This window comes from Austrofundulus limnaeus, unplaced genomic scaffold (assembly GCF_001266775.1).
Source record: "Austrofundulus limnaeus strain Quisiro unplaced genomic scaffold, Austrofundulus_limnaeus-1.0 Scaffold1384, whole genome shotgun sequence".
Lineage (NCBI taxonomy): Eukaryota > Metazoa > Chordata > Actinopteri > Cyprinodontiformes > Rivulidae > Austrofundulus > Austrofundulus limnaeus.
This window is the reverse complement of record NW_013953786.1, coordinates 2,117-21,624: the sequence shown is the minus strand read 5'-3', so window position 1 is coordinate 21,624 and position 19,508 is coordinate 2,117. Positions and strand designations below refer to the sequence as shown.

Here is a 19,508-nt window from a genome sequence, read left to right as displayed (position 1 = left end):
TACCTAAAGCTGCAGTAATTGCTTCATTTTGGACTCCTAACATGTGCTTCCTACTAACCAATGACAAGAATTTAGAGAATGAAAAAAAGCATAGAAAAACGTTTTCCCTGTACATCTTCTAAAGTCACAAAGTTCTTCTTTCTTCACGTTTAGGGATGCTCACTCTGGCCCCGAAAGGGTTCAGCTGTCCCGATGCTGAGAAAGTCTGCAACCCTTGCCTTGATGCGACCAAAGCTTGCAACCTCAACAACAACTGTAAAAAGCACCGCGCCAACTTCATCTCCACCTGCACCAAGGAGGACCAGAACAAAGGAGACACCTGCAACAAGAAGCGCTGCCACAAGGCGCTGAGGTCCTTCCTGGACCGTGTTCCTGCCGATCTCAGCCACCGGCTGCTCTTCTGCCCCTGTCAGACCGAGGGCTGCGCCGAGAGACGCAGGCAGACTATAGTGCCTGACTGTTCCTATAAAGATAAGGAGAAACCCAACTGTTTGGAGCTACGAAGGGTTTGCCGTCAGGACGCTCTCTGCAGGTAAATGGAAGTGAATGAATGCGTATAAAAGTTTTGTTGGTTTGTTGGACAGTCTACTGTTACAAAACCATTCCTGGGCCAATACATTTCATTCAGTATCAGCTTACTTTCATAGAAAATTTTAAAATAAAAGTTTCCATCTGTAAGTGTTCCATTTTCATCATAACTTCCTGCCTCCCGTGCCATCCTAAAGTTTTATATTTCTCTGTTGTAGCTTTGCCAGCAAAGCAATTAGACTTTCAGGGAAGTCATGGCTTTTAGATGCAGGATGAAGGTGTGAGGCTAAGTTGAAGGGACAACGCTCAATTAAGCTGAACAAAACATTAGTGGATCACTTTGGCTGCATGGGGCCTCTATTGGATTCAAGCAGCCAGATTCAATTCACACTTACCCAGCCGTGACATGTTTCCTCGTGTTAGCTCAGAGCAGGTGGAGCACAGCGGTTGGAGCCAAATCAGCTGTCAAGATCTTTTAGCTCCAGAAGCATCTGACCATCAGTGGGCCCCGCAATGTTCTGAAGAGAAGGTTGAAGGAGGTACGCCCACATGTCATTAGCTTTTGCAAAAAGGTAGAATTTGAATCAGCTTAAGCATTTAAAAGCTCTTTTATGAGACTAATGGAGCTCAATCAATGGTTAGTTTGTTGCTAAATATAATGCTCATATTGTCAAACTTTTGGCAACTTTTACAGATTCCTTACAGAAAACTGCATGAACATTTCTGCATATAAAAATGTGTTGAATTACCACGTGAAACATATGTTGTGCTTGTGTTTTGGAACATTTTCAGCATTGCCATGTGTTCCTTTGTGATCACATTGTTTCATATGTGATCCCTTGTGAAAAGATACATCATTCATATTATCAGTGACAGGTCCTGACAACATTTAAGGGGCTAAAACATCAAAGAACTGTTTGACATAGGCACACAAAATGATGACAGTTGTCCTGATATTTTTCTCTTAACGTCCATCTCAAAATCATAGAACAGCTACTACATGATATTAATTATGACAAGGTTTTGCTGAAATACTAGTTTTTGTGTAGACCAAGAATAATGCAAAAAGCAGAAATGCTTAATTAAGTTTTTGTTGTGTTCTGAAATGGTTGTTTTGTTTACATACACATATGAACAAATAATATCTTAACTGAGATGGTGAGAAACATAATTTTGATTCCCTTGCATGTAGGCCAATGGTACATGAGAAGAATTGACAATAAAGCTGACTTTAACTTTTGACTTTGACTTGACTTTAAAGTTCTCTCTGGGTTGATGAGCCACTGACTAGTCCAAGTGGGACCAAGACCTAAACTTCAATCTAAAATAATAACTCCTGTTCATACGGATGCTCTTTTTAAAACCTCTACATTGCCAATACGTTTGTATTACATGGTCATGTCCACAGAAATGCTGTATATTCCTGGTAGAAATCAGGCTGACCTAAAGGTGCTACAACTAGCTGCTACTGCTGCTTTTCATGCTTGTGTTTAACCTTAGTAGTTCGTAAAAACTTTAGGTCATGTAAAGTTTCATAAAACAATATTCAAATAAATTTTTACAACATTTTTAAGACTCTGATCCACGTTAGTCTTGGTCGGAACCAAGCAATACTTTGGTTCTTCAAAGAGCTGTTGATGACAAGTAAGATACTGACAGTTTGTAATCTTTTGACATAACCCCATTTTAAAATATCCTGAGGTGTTTATTAATATAAAAAGAAATAGAAAATAATGTGTCTGTGTATGTGTGTGTACTTGTACATTGTATTTGTTACCTTTTTAGGACTGTTTCTGGTATACACACCTTGTAGACCAGTAGATCTTATGGGGACCTGGTCCTGCAATGATGGAATTCTGTTTTTGGGTTGGTAGGTAGCTTTAGGGTAAAGGGACAGGGTTAGGATATAAAAATGATTGGAAATGAATAGAAGTCAATGAATGGTCCTAAAACACAAACTTGTGTGTGTTTGTATGTTTAAGCGTACTTGCATGGGGCGGCATGGTGGCTCAGTTGGTAGAGCTGATGCTTCTCAGCAAGAAGGTCACCGGTTCAAATCCCGGTCTGGGGGCCTTTCTGGGTAGAGTTTGCATGTTCTCTCCGTGCAAGCGTGGGTTCTCTCCGAGTACTCTGGATTCCTCCCACAGACCAAAAACATGACTGTTAGGTTAATTGATAACTCTAAATTGTCCCTAGGTGTGAGTGAGAGAGTGAATGCTTGTTTGTCTCGTTTGTCTCTATGTGTGGCCCTGTGATGGACTTGCGACCTGTCCAGGGTGTACCCCGCCCCTCGCACTGTGACTGCTGGATATGGGCACCAGTGACCCACACGACCCTGAAAAGGAAGAAGCATGTACAGAAAATGGATGGAATGATGGATGGATGCTACATCATGAGGACCATTTTCCAGACAAACACAGCCTTGTGGGGACCCAGTGCTCCTTATGGGAACCAAAGCCTGGTCCCCACTGGTACGGATTTCAGGTGTGGGGATTAGGTTTAGGAACAACATTGAATTTAGGTTAGGTTTAGAGTAAAGGGCAGTGGTGGGATGTAACTAAGTACAAGTACTTTGTTGCTGTACTTAAGTACATTTTTCATGTATCTGTATTTTACTTAAGTAGATTTCATCATGGGTACTTTTTACTTTTACTCCACTACATTTTACATTAAGTATCTGTACTTCCTACTCCACTACATTTCTGTGATGTGTTGAATTACAAATTACATTCATGTCACATCATATTGCTTTTTTTAATTTTTTTTTTTTGGTTTGTTTATTTTAAAGTAATCAATGGTGAGAGGGGATTTGCTGTAATTTGTCCATTGAACCACTGCAAAGCAAGAAAGTACCATTAGAACATCCTTCAAAAAAAAAAAAAAAAAAAAAGGGCAGAGCAGCAGCAGCATGCCCACAATGGATTCCACCACGGAGGAAATGCGCCCCTTGTGGCCTTATTTAAAAGACGTATTCAAGTTAACTGGTTCAAAAAACGACTTGTTGAGATTTGATAAAGAACGTTGGTGGTGAATTTACAGATTCTGTAGCTGTTGTCACAATCTGTGAGGATGCACAAAATCACAAGTCTAAGTGTGAACAGTGTCACATGTATTATCTGCAGCATTGTTCACTAAAATGGCACCATTGATGTATTAAAAATATACATACTGTAGGCACACTTCATGATATTGTAGACCATTAGGGAATACATTAAGCAAGTACTTTTACTTTTGATTTTTAAGTATTTTTAAAAGCAAGTACTTACTTACTTTTACTGAAGTAAAATGTTAATGTGGTACTTTTACTTTTACTAGTGTACATGTTTGTCTGTTTATCTGTACTTTTACGTAAGTACAGTGTTTGAGTACTTTCTCCACCACTGGTAAAGGGTCAGAGAAATGACTGGAAAATGAATCCAAGTCAATGCAAAGTCCCCACGAGGATAAAAAAAAAAGTGTGTGTGTGTTTGTTATCTAGATGTAGTCAGAAGAGAGCACTGTTTCACTCCTTACTCATTTTAATGACAGAAAACGTTTTGGGCAAATGATTCCTATAACAAAAAAGCCATTAAATGGTGCACAGCATTTTGTAGGGACCAGTACTTCTCTGTCCCATAGAGGTGAGCACCCTCTAAGAGTTAATGGTTCCTTTCCAGCAACACTAAATTCAACCTCCATGCTGCCAAAGCAGTGAAACTCTATCAGCTCTCCTTCAATTTATGATTGTCTGGATAATTACCTGCTTGCCTGCATTGTGTTATCTCTTTTCAGACCGAGTTGCTTTCCTTGACCTTTAGGCCCTCAGGTGTCTGCTCTGCTCCTCCTTATTGAGAAAGATGAAATAGGACGTTACAGCTCATTATCTGTGGCTGCGTAATGCCCCGCTGAGGTCAACAGCTCGATGAGTGTGCACATGCTACTCATGCCGTGTGGACACACGTGTGCCCGTGCACTCGACAGGCCAACAATCATTCGGTGACGCTCACACATTCATTCAAACGCTTTGAGCGTGAATGTAATTCTGATCACTTTTGCGCATCCTTCAGCGGTGAATAAGAGCTGCCATGCAGGAGAATGTCTCTACAATTTAGGAACAAAAGGCTGTTTTTGAAGCTTGCATTTTATTTCAGCACGACATGTCTGTGATCGACAATATTATTCGAGATTTAAAAGCTCTGAACACCCATTCTGATATTGGTTTTCATCCGAACATGATTTTATTAAGTTTTAGGAGAAAACTGACTTTTAAATATTCACTGATTAAGTTTTACTCTGTTCAGCTTTTGATAAAGAAGCTCATAAAATAATAGTAAAACTCAAATACTAGCATTCAACAATGTGAGACCATAACTTTCTGTCACTGCGGTCTCTAATCATTCAACGGATGGTCTTGTGCCCCCCGTGGACACCTGTTTGACTCAAAAAGAGGACACACAGCTTGTCAGCCATTCCATTTAAGCACAGGGGATGGTTAAAAAAATGTGGGGGGAGGGGGCTAAAAACGGATGGGAGGGAGTGATAATGAGGCAGAGGAGGAGAGGGGGAGAGCAGAATCAATGTGGACTGTAAAGCTATTGCAGTCGGTTGGAGGTCAGTGGTTTGCTCACATTGCTATGGATCTTTGCAAAAGATGCCACGGGCCATTATAAAGAGATGTTTGAGCTCTTTGCAACATGTAAAAAGTAATATAAAAACAGGTATTTTAAATGAATTATTTTTTAATGAATAATTACTTCTTTTAATTGAATTGATTCATTTTTAGTTAGTCTAATAAGGACATTTCTATTTTATTATTTTGCAAAATCTCCTGTATATTTTGTACCTTTGGGTGCATCGGTTGCCAAATTGGCTTTGATTTCACCTTTGGAGAAGGTTTAGATTGTTCCAGATGGAGCAAATACTTAAAAGGATTTCAATTATATCATTTTGGCTTTGGCTTCTGTGCCATATTGCACTAGGAGATTTAATTCTGCTCCCTCTCTCTGCGGAGGTGATTGTTGGCAAACTCTAGGAATTGAGATGGACAGAGAACAAGTATTAAATAGAGCAGCCCTTATTTTCTTACAACTGCTTGTAGGCCTGCTTAAGGGGTTCTGCTGTTACCTTCCATTATCCTGCGCACACAGAAGGCGCAAATGTGTGTTTGCGCGAATAAGCGGAGGAACTCCTCGTCCTTTCCCATGTCAATTTATAAAAGACGAAGACACACAGATCGGGCCGAACCAGAGAACATTGAGTTGTTTTCATACTTGTATTGATTGAATGAGGGATCAGTGCAATGTGTCTATGTTTGATTCATTTCCCCTTGCTTACAGGATCGCTGGGTGCTCTTTGATTGAGTTATTTGGGCTCCGGTTTTCAAAATGGGCCGGTCAGAGACACTCAGTCACTGTACAGGTAACCTGACCCAGTTTGGGAGCAATGCTACGAACAAGCCTGCTGTTTCTAACTGAAAACTTGCTGGTTATTACTCCCTTTTTTCACTCACACACACACTCATATCATACACACACACACACATATTGCCCTAAATCTACAGTCTGCTCTCTTGTATCTGACAACTCAAGCCCCACTGAGGGGGAAACCGTGTAGGGAGAATGACTGGCCCAGATGACATTACTCTGTATCGCTTCTGAGATAAAGTTGAAAGAAATCAGGAGGCTGCTGCACTTTTATCATCAGTTTCTATTACTTTTTTCCTCTTTCACGCGCACTCTCGCACAGACACATTTGTGCTGCTTCACTTGTGAGGACCCTTGAAGTGTTCATTGGCCTCAACATTGGCCACATTTTTTTTTATTTTTTAAAATTTTGTATTTATTTATTTTGCTCAAGCAGCACTGCAGTAGATTTATTTATTATTTTTTACATGTGCAACAATAAACAACCAAAACCCCAAGGTTCAGATTTCTCATAAAACTACCTACTTCATAGTTTGTGGAAATGGTCACAACAATTATGAGTCCATATGTGGAGATGGTTTCGTAAATTACAAGCTTAACAAACAAAAAGGAATAGCTCCACGGAAAGCCAATATAACAATTAAAATGCTTTTCATGTAATTTTCTCTTTTATTGAAGTGATATTAGGCAGCATATTTACAGCACGTGATGTTTTTACTGTATATCACATGGAAAGAAGCATTTATTTAGCAACTCATTTTTGTTTAATCAACACATTTAGTTTAGGTTTTATCACAAGCATTTTCTAATTGGAACAAAAGTGGTTTTGCAATTGTGTTTCCATACAGCGCGCCCGCAAATCTAAAGCAAACTTCTGAAACACAACCAAAATGTGCGTGCTGTTTTTAGGATGTCAGAGTTGCACAGGCAAAGTAACATGCTACCAATTAAAATGTGTGCTTTGCTAACAAGAAACACAACGTTGAAGAAAAACAATTAAAGAATCATAAAATCTTCAAAAGACATCAGAAACTTACAGCACACAAGAGGAAAATAAAAAAAAAGCTTTGTTGAAATGCGGTTGAGTACATTTTATTATTTCAGTCACATTAGCAAGTATGAGTCATATTTCTCCTCTGCAAACATGACCAGCTGATTATTCATTTTATTAGCTGAATGTTTACTACATAAATCTTTATTTACATCCACTGTTGGTTTGGTTCTTTTCTAAATGTGCACCAGCTAAATATTCATGAACACCTTTTAGGGTGTATTTTTAAGATTTTTTTTTATAAGTTTTTATTTTAAACGCAGTTTGTGAAATTATACTTGGGAAGTGTTGATATTAAATAAAATGTGTTGGTGGTAACTTTTTTCTATATACAGCGGGTAAAATAAATATTGAACACGTCACCATTTTTCCCAGTACATATATTACTAGAGGTGCTAATGACATGAAATTTTCACCAGATGTCGGTAACAACCCAAGTGATCCATACATACAAAGAAATCAAACCATAAATGTCCAGAAATGAAGTTATTTGTAATAATGTGGAATGGCACAGGGAAAAAGTATTGAACACATGAAGAAAGGGAGGTGTAAAAAGGCATGGAAAGCCAAGACACCAACTGAACTCTCTCAGTAATTAGAAAACAAGTCTGCCCCTTGTCAGTGCAAGTTAATATCAGCTGGTTCAGTCCCAAATGATGGCCAGGTATCACACAAGAACCATCTGATGATGGGTAAAAGTAAAGGGCTCTCTCAAGACCTTCACAACCTTATTGTTGCAAAGCATAATGATGGCATCGGTTACAGAAGAATGTCTAAACTTCTGAAGGTTCCAGTGAGCACTGTTGGGGCCATAATTCAGAAGTGGAAAGAACATTATTTCACAATAAACTGACCACGACCAGGTGCTCCTCACAAGATTTCTGACAGAGGAGTGAAAAGAATTATCAGAAGAGTTGTCCAAGAGCCAAGGACCACTTGTGGAGAGCTTCAGAAAGACCTGGAATTAGCAGGTACGATTGTTTCAAAGAAAACAATAAGTAATGCACTGAACCACCGTGGCCTGTATGCACGCTCACCATGCAAGACTCCACTGCTGAAGAAACAGCATGTTGAAGCTCCTTTAAAGTTTGCTGCACAACATTTAGACAAGCCTGTGTAATACTGGGAGAATATATTCTGGTCAGATGAGACCAAAACTGAACTGTTTGGATGCCATAATACACATCATGTTTGGAGGTCAAATGGCACTGCACATCAGCCCAAAAACACCATACCAACAGTGAAGTTTGGAGGTGGGAACATCATGGTGTGGAGCTGTTTTTCAGCATATGGTACTGGCAAACTTCAAATAATTGAAGGAAGGATGAGTGGAAAAATGTACAGAGACATTCTTGATAAAAATCTGCTTCCATCTACCAGGATGATGAAGATGAAACGTGGCTGGACATTTCAGCAAGACAATGAGCCCAAACACAAAGCCAAGGAAACTCTCAGTTGGTTTCAGAGAAAGAAACTAAAGCTGCTGGAATGGCCCAGCCAATCACCTGACCTGAATCCAACAGAAAATCTATGGAAAGAACTAAAGATCAGAGTTCATAGAAGAGGTCCACGAAACCTTCAAGATTTGAAGACTGTTTGTGTGGAAGAATGGGCCAAAATCACACCTGAGCAATGCATGCCACTAGTTTCTCCATACAGGAGGCGTCTTGAAGCTGTCATTGACAACAAAGGCTTTTGTACAAAGTATTAGATAAATTTCCGTAAGCGTGTTCAATACTTTTTTCCCTGTGCCATTCCACATTATTACAAATAACTTCATTTCTGGACATTTATGGTTTGATTTCTTTGTATGTATGGATCACTTGGGTTGTTACCRACATCTGGTGAAAATTTCATGTCATTAGCACCTCTAGTAATATATTTACTGAGAAAAATGTTGACGTGTTCAATACTAATTTTGCCTGCTATATATACAGTATATACATATAGTCAACATGCTAACATAAAAAGAAGGGAATTAAGACAAAGAAGCTCACTGATCACATCATAGTTTCTTATCTTGGAGTTTATCAACTTGTTTAAATTTCACTTTTAACTAAATCTTAATCCAATTTTCATTCAAAGAGCAAAAACCCAGAAAACGTGCCTTCATGGTCAGACTTTGTGTTTGCAGTTGCTCCTTTTTTCAGGCCTAAACCCTTTAAAAGAAACAAATTCCGGAAATGACAGCGATATCGAATCAAGCGCATAAAAACAGTATATTTTTGTTCCTCATCTTTAAAGGACAGGGCTCAAGCGGTGCCAGCACCATTATCAGTGTTTTCTCTTCAGATGTTAAGCTCTGGTTTTGCAAGCAGAGCATACATCAAACTGCGACCTTTTCCTCTTACATAGTTCAGTCTGCTGCAGTGGGTGGCTTTAATCAGACGTCGTCTTCGGAGGAGACATGTTTGCTGGCTTTACATGAAAGCGGTAAAAAGGGGAGGGGGTGCGAGGAAGAGAGGGAGAGGCAGGAGGAAGACTTGTTCCCTTAATTCCAATACACAGATTAGTATTCGCCCATTTACTTTTCCAACTAGAATCTCAAAGGGAAATGCGTCGTAGCGGAAAATTGCAGCCATTACTGACTAGGCCTCATCGTTTCCTTTACAATGGTCTTGTATTTATTATTAATGCAAAGATTATCAATAGGGCTTTTGACTTGTCTAAAGGATGGTCAATTTGTGGCTTTGGAATGTGTCAAACAGGACCTCCTCTTTATTCTTATTCTGAACTTGTACTTAAAGAGTTTCACTGAAAGCTGCTAAATTGTGTGACTGAGGGATTTTTAATTAGTAATGTCTGCTCAGCAGCTTTGTGCTAATTTTCTGTCTCACAAACAGCCTATTTATTTAAGACTTTTTACAAGGGCTGTCTGTTCAATTTAGATAACCTAGATCAGTACATATTTACCAAACGGACTAAACAGCCCTTTACCCTATCACAATTCGGTTTCTATATAAACTTGATTTGTTATCCAGACACAGCATCAAATGCATTCTTTGTGTCTAGTCCTATATGCATTATTGCCATTGGAGTTCTCCTTTTAAAGAACAAATTATGGGGAGGAGATAATCATAGACCTATTTGCTGATGTCTGTGTCGTGCAGTTCACTGCCGGTCCTGCAATTATTTACTGATTTTTAGAATAAGACGAAAAGAAAGCACTTCATGCATCATCACAACAACTGAAAACAGGATTTTAAGAAGACCTGGAATCCTTAAAAGGGCAAGTTCAGAAAGTTCTGAATAAATAGTGTTTTACTTGTTGTAGATAAATCTTTGGAGAGCCTCAGTTTGGTTAAAATAATAATAATAATTCTGATAAGGTTGTTGAGCTAATGACTCATTTGCATGGGTCCAAGACCAAAGTTGAAACAACTCAATGTAAAACCTTTTATATAGGTTCTTGTAAACACATTGTAAAACTTTGCATTGCCCATACTTATTTGCAACTTCAAATCTACTATGTCTGAAACATTATGTGCAGCCAGCTTGAAAGGAATATCCTGAAATAAATGTAATTGTAATATCGAAGGGGCAATAGTATGTGTTTCTCAGGCATACATTTAAATACTATACCATAATAAAGTATCTATGTCACCTTTAGTTGTTATTAAAATGCTGTTTTTATGTTTAAACAGAAAATAAACTTATCTTCTCATCACTTCCTCTTCTAAATGGCTTGAAATTGGCCTCTGTCTCTTTAAGAACCTCCTTCTGCTTCTGTCTCGCCCATTTCAGTGCGGGGGTGGGGGGGTTGCGCGCACGCTATGATGCAGTTTACTTGGCATCTGAAAAAACATTTCCTCAAAGGTATTTTGAATCTGAAAAGAGCTTCACTGAGTGAGCAGTAGTGTTGAGAGCAGCAGACAGCTTAAGTTTCACTTTCACTTTGCGTTGTCACTGCCGAGAGAGCTGCAGGAGTCATGGGCGGGGTGTGTGGGGTGGGGGGTGGGGAGGTGTGCTCCGTGATGAGGAAGTTCGGCTTAAAGACACGTCCCAGGGGCGTTTCTGGTCCCAAAAGGCGTTTCTAGTCCCCACCTGTCGTTTTGCTCCTCAGCATGGCTTCCTAAAAACACTGTAGGATTTCTCAAACATGCATGAATGAGTCAGAGCAAGGCTTTGGGCATGTTTTTTATGAGAGTTTAACATTATAACATGATATAAAACTCAAAAAAAGTTGATTTTACATGATATTTCCCCTTTAAGAACATGTTAATAAGGAATTAAGAGAATGTTGTTTTCATTTTACTTGCATTGTTTCAAAGTCTGGAGGAACATTCAACAGATTTGGTTTTTGTGTAAGATGTAAAATCTCAGTTACAGAACTAGACGCCTGCTCTAGACCCTAAAATTGCAAGATTTTTACTTTTTAGTTTTAATGTATTTGTTTATTTTTGTTTTAAATATGACAAAGTCAGACTCAGTTTAGTGTAAGCAGACTATGTTATTGTTGGAATTTGGCTTTTTATGATACATTTTGTTTCAAGGCCATTTTGTTTGGTGGGCTGGTTTCTTGCTGAGTAAGAGGGCAAACGTTTGTGCTGTGTGACAGCAGCCGAAGTGTCTCGTGTTTTGATTGAATGCCATCTGTTCACACTGGCCTTTAAGAGTATTGACTGGGGAATACAATGGGTACTGAGTTGCCGAAAATTGCAGGACTATTCAGAAATATTTAAGATGAAATGGCTGCAAGTGAAACAATCTGACCAGAGCAACAGAGAAAATTGTCTCAGGGTCATCAGTTGAATTACAGGTGGTGAAAACACGAGCAAAATATACTCACTACTGTTTGACAAAAAATATATATTCATAACACTTCAAGGCAAGTGCTGTGCTAGAGGGAATCTCGGATTTTGATTTCGTTTTAAGATGAATTGAGCCGTTCTGCAGGATAAAAGGAAAAAAAATAAAATACTGTCAGTTCGGAGAAAAGCTGTTCCGCTTTCCAGGTTTTCTCAGTCCATTATTTGTTTCGGCATTTGACAACAAGTGACAAAAGTACAGAAAAGGCTGTTGGGTCAAGTTGTCTGAACCAGGGTCAAATACTCAGGCCATGACTTTGCACATGAGCGGTTGAAGCCGAAGTGACAACAGAAAGGATAACAGAGAGGAGGCAAGCAGAGATAAAGTTCAAGAAACACAAGAGATTAGAGAAAAAGGAAGTAGAAGAAGACGGGAGGGGAGGGGTCAGCGCAGAAGAAAAGATGTTTTGTTTTTCTCATTTGCTTCGTGTTAACTGCTATTATGTCGGGAGCCATTGTTCGATGTTTATTGTCATGCCTGCTGAAGATGAGTGAGAGATATGGATTCTAAAGCCTCTTTAGGCTGAAGACGGAGGGAAGCGATAAGAGTAAGCATCCGCAGTGTCACATTTAACCAATATTATCATCTGCAGAACAGCTCATATTTGTAGAAAGAGCACTGATGGGAAGTCTTCAAACGAGATCCGACTCTCAATAAACTGTTTTTAAATGAAGTCTGATAACAGCTTCTTTCTCTCTTTTTTTCGTCTTGCCTCTCTTCCGTCTCGAGGAAATGGTTTCTAAGACTGACACTCATCTGATTTAAGTCACATTGTTTGTCACGAGCATCGAGTGATAGGAATAAGAATCCATATAAAAAGCCATTAGTTTTCTATTACTGCCAAACAGGATGGACAGGCACTCAGCACTCACCCGGATGACTGTGTTTAAAATGTCAGGTTGCTTGAAAGAAGTCTACCTCTGTGGGGGCTCCTCTGCCACTTCCCCGGAGGCTGAGTGGCTGAAATGACCATAAAAATCTGTTGAGCCAGACAGCCTGTAATTTCAGCAGCGAGGGGCGCTTTGCCGAGATATAATGGAAAGTCCGCGGAAGCCGTGAAATGCACCAAATGCCGGTGCTGGAACGCCATTGTCTGAACACTCAGGACACCTCTCTAAACTTTAAATTACTGTTTTTAAGCCGTCATTGTCGGAAAAGAGCGTCACCGCTGAAAAGAAACTTGTGCTTGTTGGGCTTCTTTAATCCTCTCAGGTTTCTTCTGTTTTAACCGGAATCTGACATTCACATTCTGTGTTAGCACAAACATAAAAGGATCCTTTGCTTCCCCCTATAATAAATTGAAAAATATAAAAGAGGCTTTGAATGGTTGCTTTGTTTGGGTGAAATAAAGTTCCTTTCTGTTCTTCGTGTTCTATACATTTTTTTCTATCAATTGTTGCACCATTGTGGCCACCTTTTTTACACCAGAGAAGCAACGAGAGCACATTTTTCTATTTTAGATCATATGATGTATTTTGTTATTTGTTCAGGTTTTTTTTTCTTCATTTTTTGCAGCATTTGCACTTGTATTTGTGTCTGCAGTAGTCATAGAGTTAGAGCAAGTGTATGTCCAGATTTCTTGAGCAAAGCTTTACACCGGATGTGAGCAGCATGTCATGTCAAGAGGCTATCTGGGTGATCTGTGAGGAGAGTGGATGGAGCTGAAGTAATGAAGTGGATCTGAGTGGGGTTCGCAGCTGGAGGTCCAAGCCCATCTCACACACTGGCTGCATTTCAGCTGCAGTGGAAGACACGAAATGAAGAAATTGACAGACAGACAGACATGGAGGCGTCTCATTGCATCACTCGGTATCAGCCCTCAGCCAAATCTTTGAGCTCGTAGCTGCAGACCTAGAAGCCGCCGCAGTGGTCAGGATGTGTATATATACTGTATATATTTTGCAGGAGTTTTCCTGTCTGTCTCGTGGAAGCAGTAGGTTCTTTGCTGGCTGATAAGTATGCAGCAAACACTTCATTATCATTACAATGCATCTCAACCCATTCAATTACCTTAGAAACTCATGAAAAATGTAAAAAAAAGTGATGAATACATGAGCCAATGCATATTTAAAGAGAAGGCCTATATGAAGGCTATTGTGACACACTGCTGATTGCAGCATCAGCATTTTGTTGTTGTCATATGAGTTTTTTAATTTATATGCTGTACATGCATCAGTCAACAATTTATCACAAAAATTAGGTGTAATTTGATGCATAAATTGACACTGAGTCACCTTTGCTTGACTTTAATAGTTTTGTGAATAAGTCAAAAGTTATAGTAACAAAAGTAAAATGAAAATTTTATTAAAAAATATCAAACCTAGTCAACATATTGGCAGATATTTATTTGCTTGACTTTCAAATACAACGTAGGCTAATGTTATCGGAAAGAACAGACTTCACCCTTTTTGTCTGATGTTTCACTGGGAATCTTCCAGATATTTTTACAAACTCGAGCTGCAGAGGGCAACCAAATATTTTCTGCTCTTGATGCACAGCAATGCACCAAAAAATAAATAAATAAAAATACAATAAAACAGAAAGGAGCTGAGAAAGGATGGGCACAAATTAAAGAAATACCTGCAATATTTGTTACATTAATATTGAAAATTTTTAAGGAAAATATTATTGCTAATGTTTATAATATATAGAAATGTTTGACTGAATGCAAAACGTCAGAGACTCAAAGAAGGAAACTACAATGAATAACGTATATAGATATATGTCACGTTTCGGGAAGTGTTCTTTACAGCAAATAACTAGTGGCTATGTGGGTATGTATGCATGTTTTGATTTTTTATTTTAAAATTTTATACAAAATATAATACTGGCAGGATGAAGAAGATATTTCTACCAGCCTTAATTTTGTCCAAAAACTCCATGCACTCTAATTAAAATGTGTCAGAAACAACATATCATGATGAACCAGTATTAAAATTATACTTACTGTAGATATTATATATTGCTTACTATATGTATTAAACTTATTCCTACCTATGTATTAAAAAAAAACACCATATTACAGCTATCCTAACTGATCTAATCATGTTTTTATCAGGCATTAACACATCACAGCAGCCACATTCACTAAAACCTTTCTGTTGTGTAAAGATTCCTGTGTGTTCCTTTTCGCGAACAACAAAATAGCCGAAGGGATTTTTGAGTTTCTTTGAGCTTCCTTCCGTCTGAACGTCGTGGTCGGAGCAGGTCAGGGTGAATGACTCCTGACAGAGAAAAGGAAGACAGAGGTAGAAATGTGCAATGTGATGTGAGTAACACAGACAGGGCAACATCACACATTTTTTCTCTTTTTTCTTTTTTTTTTTTACCGGTACTCCTAGTTAAGTGGATTAGCAGTGCCACCCTGGGGGCCCACGCAGACCTAAAGCTCCCGTCACAAACACAATTAGGCAAAACAAACTTTTTTTCCCTCCTCTCCCCTCTTACTCTCTGGTGGAGGTGACTGTTGGGAAAATGTTGAGATGATCAGGATAAGCATGAAAAAGGCATCCAAAATGCACCCTTATCGTGCATTACCACCAGGACGATGTGGCGTGTCATTAAACGAGTTGGGTGGCTCGTTGGTAGCGAGGCAGAAGTGAGAACTGATTGCTATTCGGAGCACCTGTTGTGGCAGCCTGGAGACAGATGTTGCATATAGTTTGATGCTGGTCACAACTGGCAGCTGCTCTTTAATGAAAGAAAAAAGTGCCAAAAATTAAAACCGATCCTTTGATATTCTGCATATGTCCGTGTGTGCTGTTCATCTGTCATCCGCTCAAAGCGACACTTCAGATCTTTTGAAGCGGGCTTCTGTGGAAGGGTTACGAACAATTAATATCTTAGATTGGTCTTTGAGCGGCCTCGGTTTGGAGAAGATATTTGCTCTGACTGGAATGATGAGCTTAAGCCCAGGGGTCAAGACCAAAGTGGATTACTTTAGTCTTATCTCAAAAGTTTTATAAGCGGTTCATGCTAATGCTATTTTAAAAGCTTTACATCATCATCAATTTTGCATTACACAGTTATTCATACAGAACTTTATGGGTATTTGCAAGAGCAAAAAGCAACAGCAACTAGTTGGAGCAGTTCTGGTGCAGCCTGGGGCAGGAATATTATAAGATTTTATCATTTCTGCCAAAGTATTCACATATTGCAAGATTGGTGGCAGTCTAAAATTTTCTAAAATAGTGGATGTTTAAGTTACTACACTGAAAAACAAACTTTTGGGTGTAGTAACATTTATTTAATTATTCTTTTAAATTTTACAAAAAATGTCAAAATCTCTAAACTACTAGAATTTACAAAATAAACAATACGCATTATATTATTTATCAATATTACTGTACAAAAAAAGTAAATGTTAATATTATTTTACCAGTAATATTTAAATGCTTTTTCTGGACAGCACATAAACATGAATATATTAAATAACTTCTACTCTTCTGGGCTAAAACTGAGGGCGCATGCGCACACAAAGGCTACTGCTCCTCATTCCCTTGCTTCACTTTTCAAGAAGAGGACAAGACATGGTCGAAATGAAACACAAGTTGTCCGGTTTCTTTTGCTTGAATCCATTTGTTGGTGTGCAATAGTTTGATGGCATGACGTAGGTGATATTTAGTTGTCAGGGAACAGGGAATGCATATTGTAGCATTCTGCTGTGTTTGGCTGTTTGTCATGTGACTGCAGTGGAGGATTGTGGGTAGGATTCATGTTTGTTGTTGTTAAATCATTTTAGCGAAATGGTTAGCATCGTTATGTCAGCAATTAGTCTGTTTTGTTACTCTAATTTGTGTGTTCATTATTTGTTAGCTTGTGTTAAACCGTTCAGCAGAAGTGGTAGGCCTAGTCATTAATAAGACCTGTGAGTTTCATTTTGTCTGTTTTGTTCATGAAAAAGAATCCAATAAAGTATCTTCAAAACTGTCACCTGGTGGTGAAGTCTTGAACTACATCAAGAGCCACACCTCTCTCTGTAGCTGTGAGATATGCTACAATATTGTGCTTGACGCTTGTACACTGTTAAAAAAACTTGAGATTTATATGAAAAATCCTCGTAAAAAATTGCACTAATGTTTGTTAAGTAAATGTAAATGCTACAAATTCAAGTAATATTTACTCATTACCTAGTAAAAGTTGTTACGAATATAGTTAAAGATTTGTGAATAAATCAGGTACCGTATTTTTCGGACTATAAGCCGCACCGGACTATAAGCTGCACCCGCCATTTAAAAAAAAAAACCCGTGAACATTAGCATATAAACCGCACCCCCAACATAAAAAAACAGTACACCCAAAATTGTCGTCAAAAAAGTGAATTCAACATCAAAACATAAAACACAAACCTTTAAGAATTAAAGTTCGGAGGAATACGGTTCATTTAACTGACCTTATTTTGGTAGTTTTCTTTAACAGTTTCTGGTCCAAAAAACGTCTCATTCATCGTCCTCCTGCACACTGAAACCATCGAAGTCCTCTTCTTCAGTGTCGGAGTTAAACAAGCTGAGAAAAGCTGCGTCACACAGTGGTATCTGTTCAGTGTTGCTTTCTGTGTCGCTGTCCTCCCGGGGCTCTGAAGCTGTGGTGCCCTCTTCACGCAGCAGTCCAGACTTTCGGAACCCATTGGTGATGGTGGACTCGTTCATTCGGCTCCACGCTGTTAGGATCCACTGGCAGACATCAGGAAATGACGCTCTTCGCATTCGGCCAGTTTTTGTGAATGATTTATCCCCGTCAGTCATCCAAGCCTCCCATTCACCCATGAGTGCTACTTTAAATGCACGATTCACACTGATGTCCAGGGGTTGCAAAAACTTTGTTGTACCTCCAGGAATAACAGCAGGAATTGAGTTTGTTTTCTTGATGGCTGCTTTCACCGAATCCGTGATGTGGGCCCGCATACTGTCCAATGTCATGTCTGTCGAAGATCCGTCATGTCGTGTCTGCTACTAGCTAAAACAAAATGGCGCTACACCTCCGGCTTAGCTGGCAGTATGGTCGCTCGGCTGTCGACCGGTCGACGCGCCGTCATGTGGTTGTTCGGCGTTCGTTTTCGCACTGACCTTTCATAGTTCCCCCGAGCTGAGCTGCTGGGAAAGCCCTCCCACTCCAGCATACGTCACTGCATGGGATTCCATCCCCAGGGAGTGCAATGCGGAAAAAAAAAAGTCTGTGGCTCTTCACTCGACGTTGTTTATTCACAAACTGGTCCCGGATTAAGCTCTAAAGTTTTTATCAGTCAGATTCCACCGTGAAAAATGTCTATTTTATCCCCTTTTATGAGTTTTTGGCCATTGACTACGGATCGCTGCTTCCTGGTACAACAGTCGGCTCTGGAAGCGATCGCCTTTTTCTTCTTTTTTTTTCCTTTCTTTTTATGAAGTGAGTGGTTGAAGCAAATGCAGCACAAGAGCCCCCATCTCTGGCTTAGAGCCCCCTGGTGGCTGAAGAAAAAATCCACGTATAAGCCACTGTTACGGCCCCTTGAAACACAGGAGGGGTCACAACACATTTAAGGAGGACACAAAGACAGAACTCAGGAACAAAACGCTTTTATTATTTATTCTTCCTGGTCCTCCAAAAAAAAACCCTTTCTAAAAAACCTGGACTGCCACATGGTTCAAAGTTCAAGAAAAAAGTTGCGGCTTATAGTCCGAAAAATACGGTAAATTTTACTTAATTTGATGAAGTATATGTTACAAGATTTAATTGAGCAAATTATGTAAAATTTACCTGATTTTTTCACAAATCTTTAACTTTATTCTTAATAGCTTTTACTAGATAACGATGAGTAAATATTACATGAATTTGTAGCACTTAAATTTACTTAACAAACGTTAGTGCAAATCGTTTATAGGATTTTTTCAAGTAAATCTTAAACATTATTTTTTCAGTGTATGATTATTTTAGGATGTTACTCCAATCAGAGCTAATCTTTATTTTGCCAAACAGAGGTCATTCAAGGAGCTATTTTTTATTTATTTTTTCGCTCATAACCTTTCCACAAAGCAACCCCTCGGATGATCTGAAAAATCTGTTTCAACCCATCTTCTTTTTTTTTCTTATCTGTAGGTCAAGACTGGCTGATTATGTTGCAAACTGCTGGACAACATCGCACCCAGGAAGCACCTGTCCCAACCAAGACAATCCCGACGCCTGCTCAGCTTCTTACGCGCGGCTCATCGGTCAGTATGTAGCTGTGGGTCACTCTAGTATGACTTCAGAATCAGAAAAGGGTGGGAGCAAAACTGACGGGCTACAGAATCAACAAATGTATCCAAAAGAAATTCAGGTACATATTTGGATAAAGGACAATGTTTGTAAGAGTCCAGAAGAAAATGATGATGGATGAGTTTGGTCTAGTTTTATCACAGGGACCAGCATGAGGATTTAGACAATTTTATTTTATTTATTTATTTTTTTTCTCCACCTGGTCTGATATCTCTACCAGCAGACTGGACATCAGTTTAGTACCAGGTGTAAATTAAGGAGGTTGAGGTACTGAGAGAGTGTTTACTTAATTAAAACACTTGTCGACCATCTGTTTGCTCATAACAAATGTTGTGCAAATATTGTGACTAGTGACAAAATGGTCCATGTATATTTTCTATTTTTAGCCTATTGGCACCTAGGTGATATTGTGGAGGCAACGTCTTTAGATTAAAGAAAAAATTGTAAATGCAGATTTACACACACGCACGCGCACACACACACAC

General features: G+C 39.0%; 1 protein-coding gene across 1 annotated transcript in view; it reads left to right on the top strand.

The window, feature by feature from the left end:
- LOC106535203 (GDNF family receptor alpha-2) overlaps positions 1 to 19,508 on the top strand; it is a gene marked incomplete at both ends in the record, with an annotated part of 39,069 nt that overhangs the window by 17,909 nt on the left and 1,652 nt on the right. The window contains 2 exon segments of the mRNA XM_014032154.1: positions 154 to 532; positions 18,865 to 18,977. Of these exon segments, the coding sequence (XP_013887608.1) occupies positions 154 to 532; positions 18,865 to 18,977 (492 nt within the window).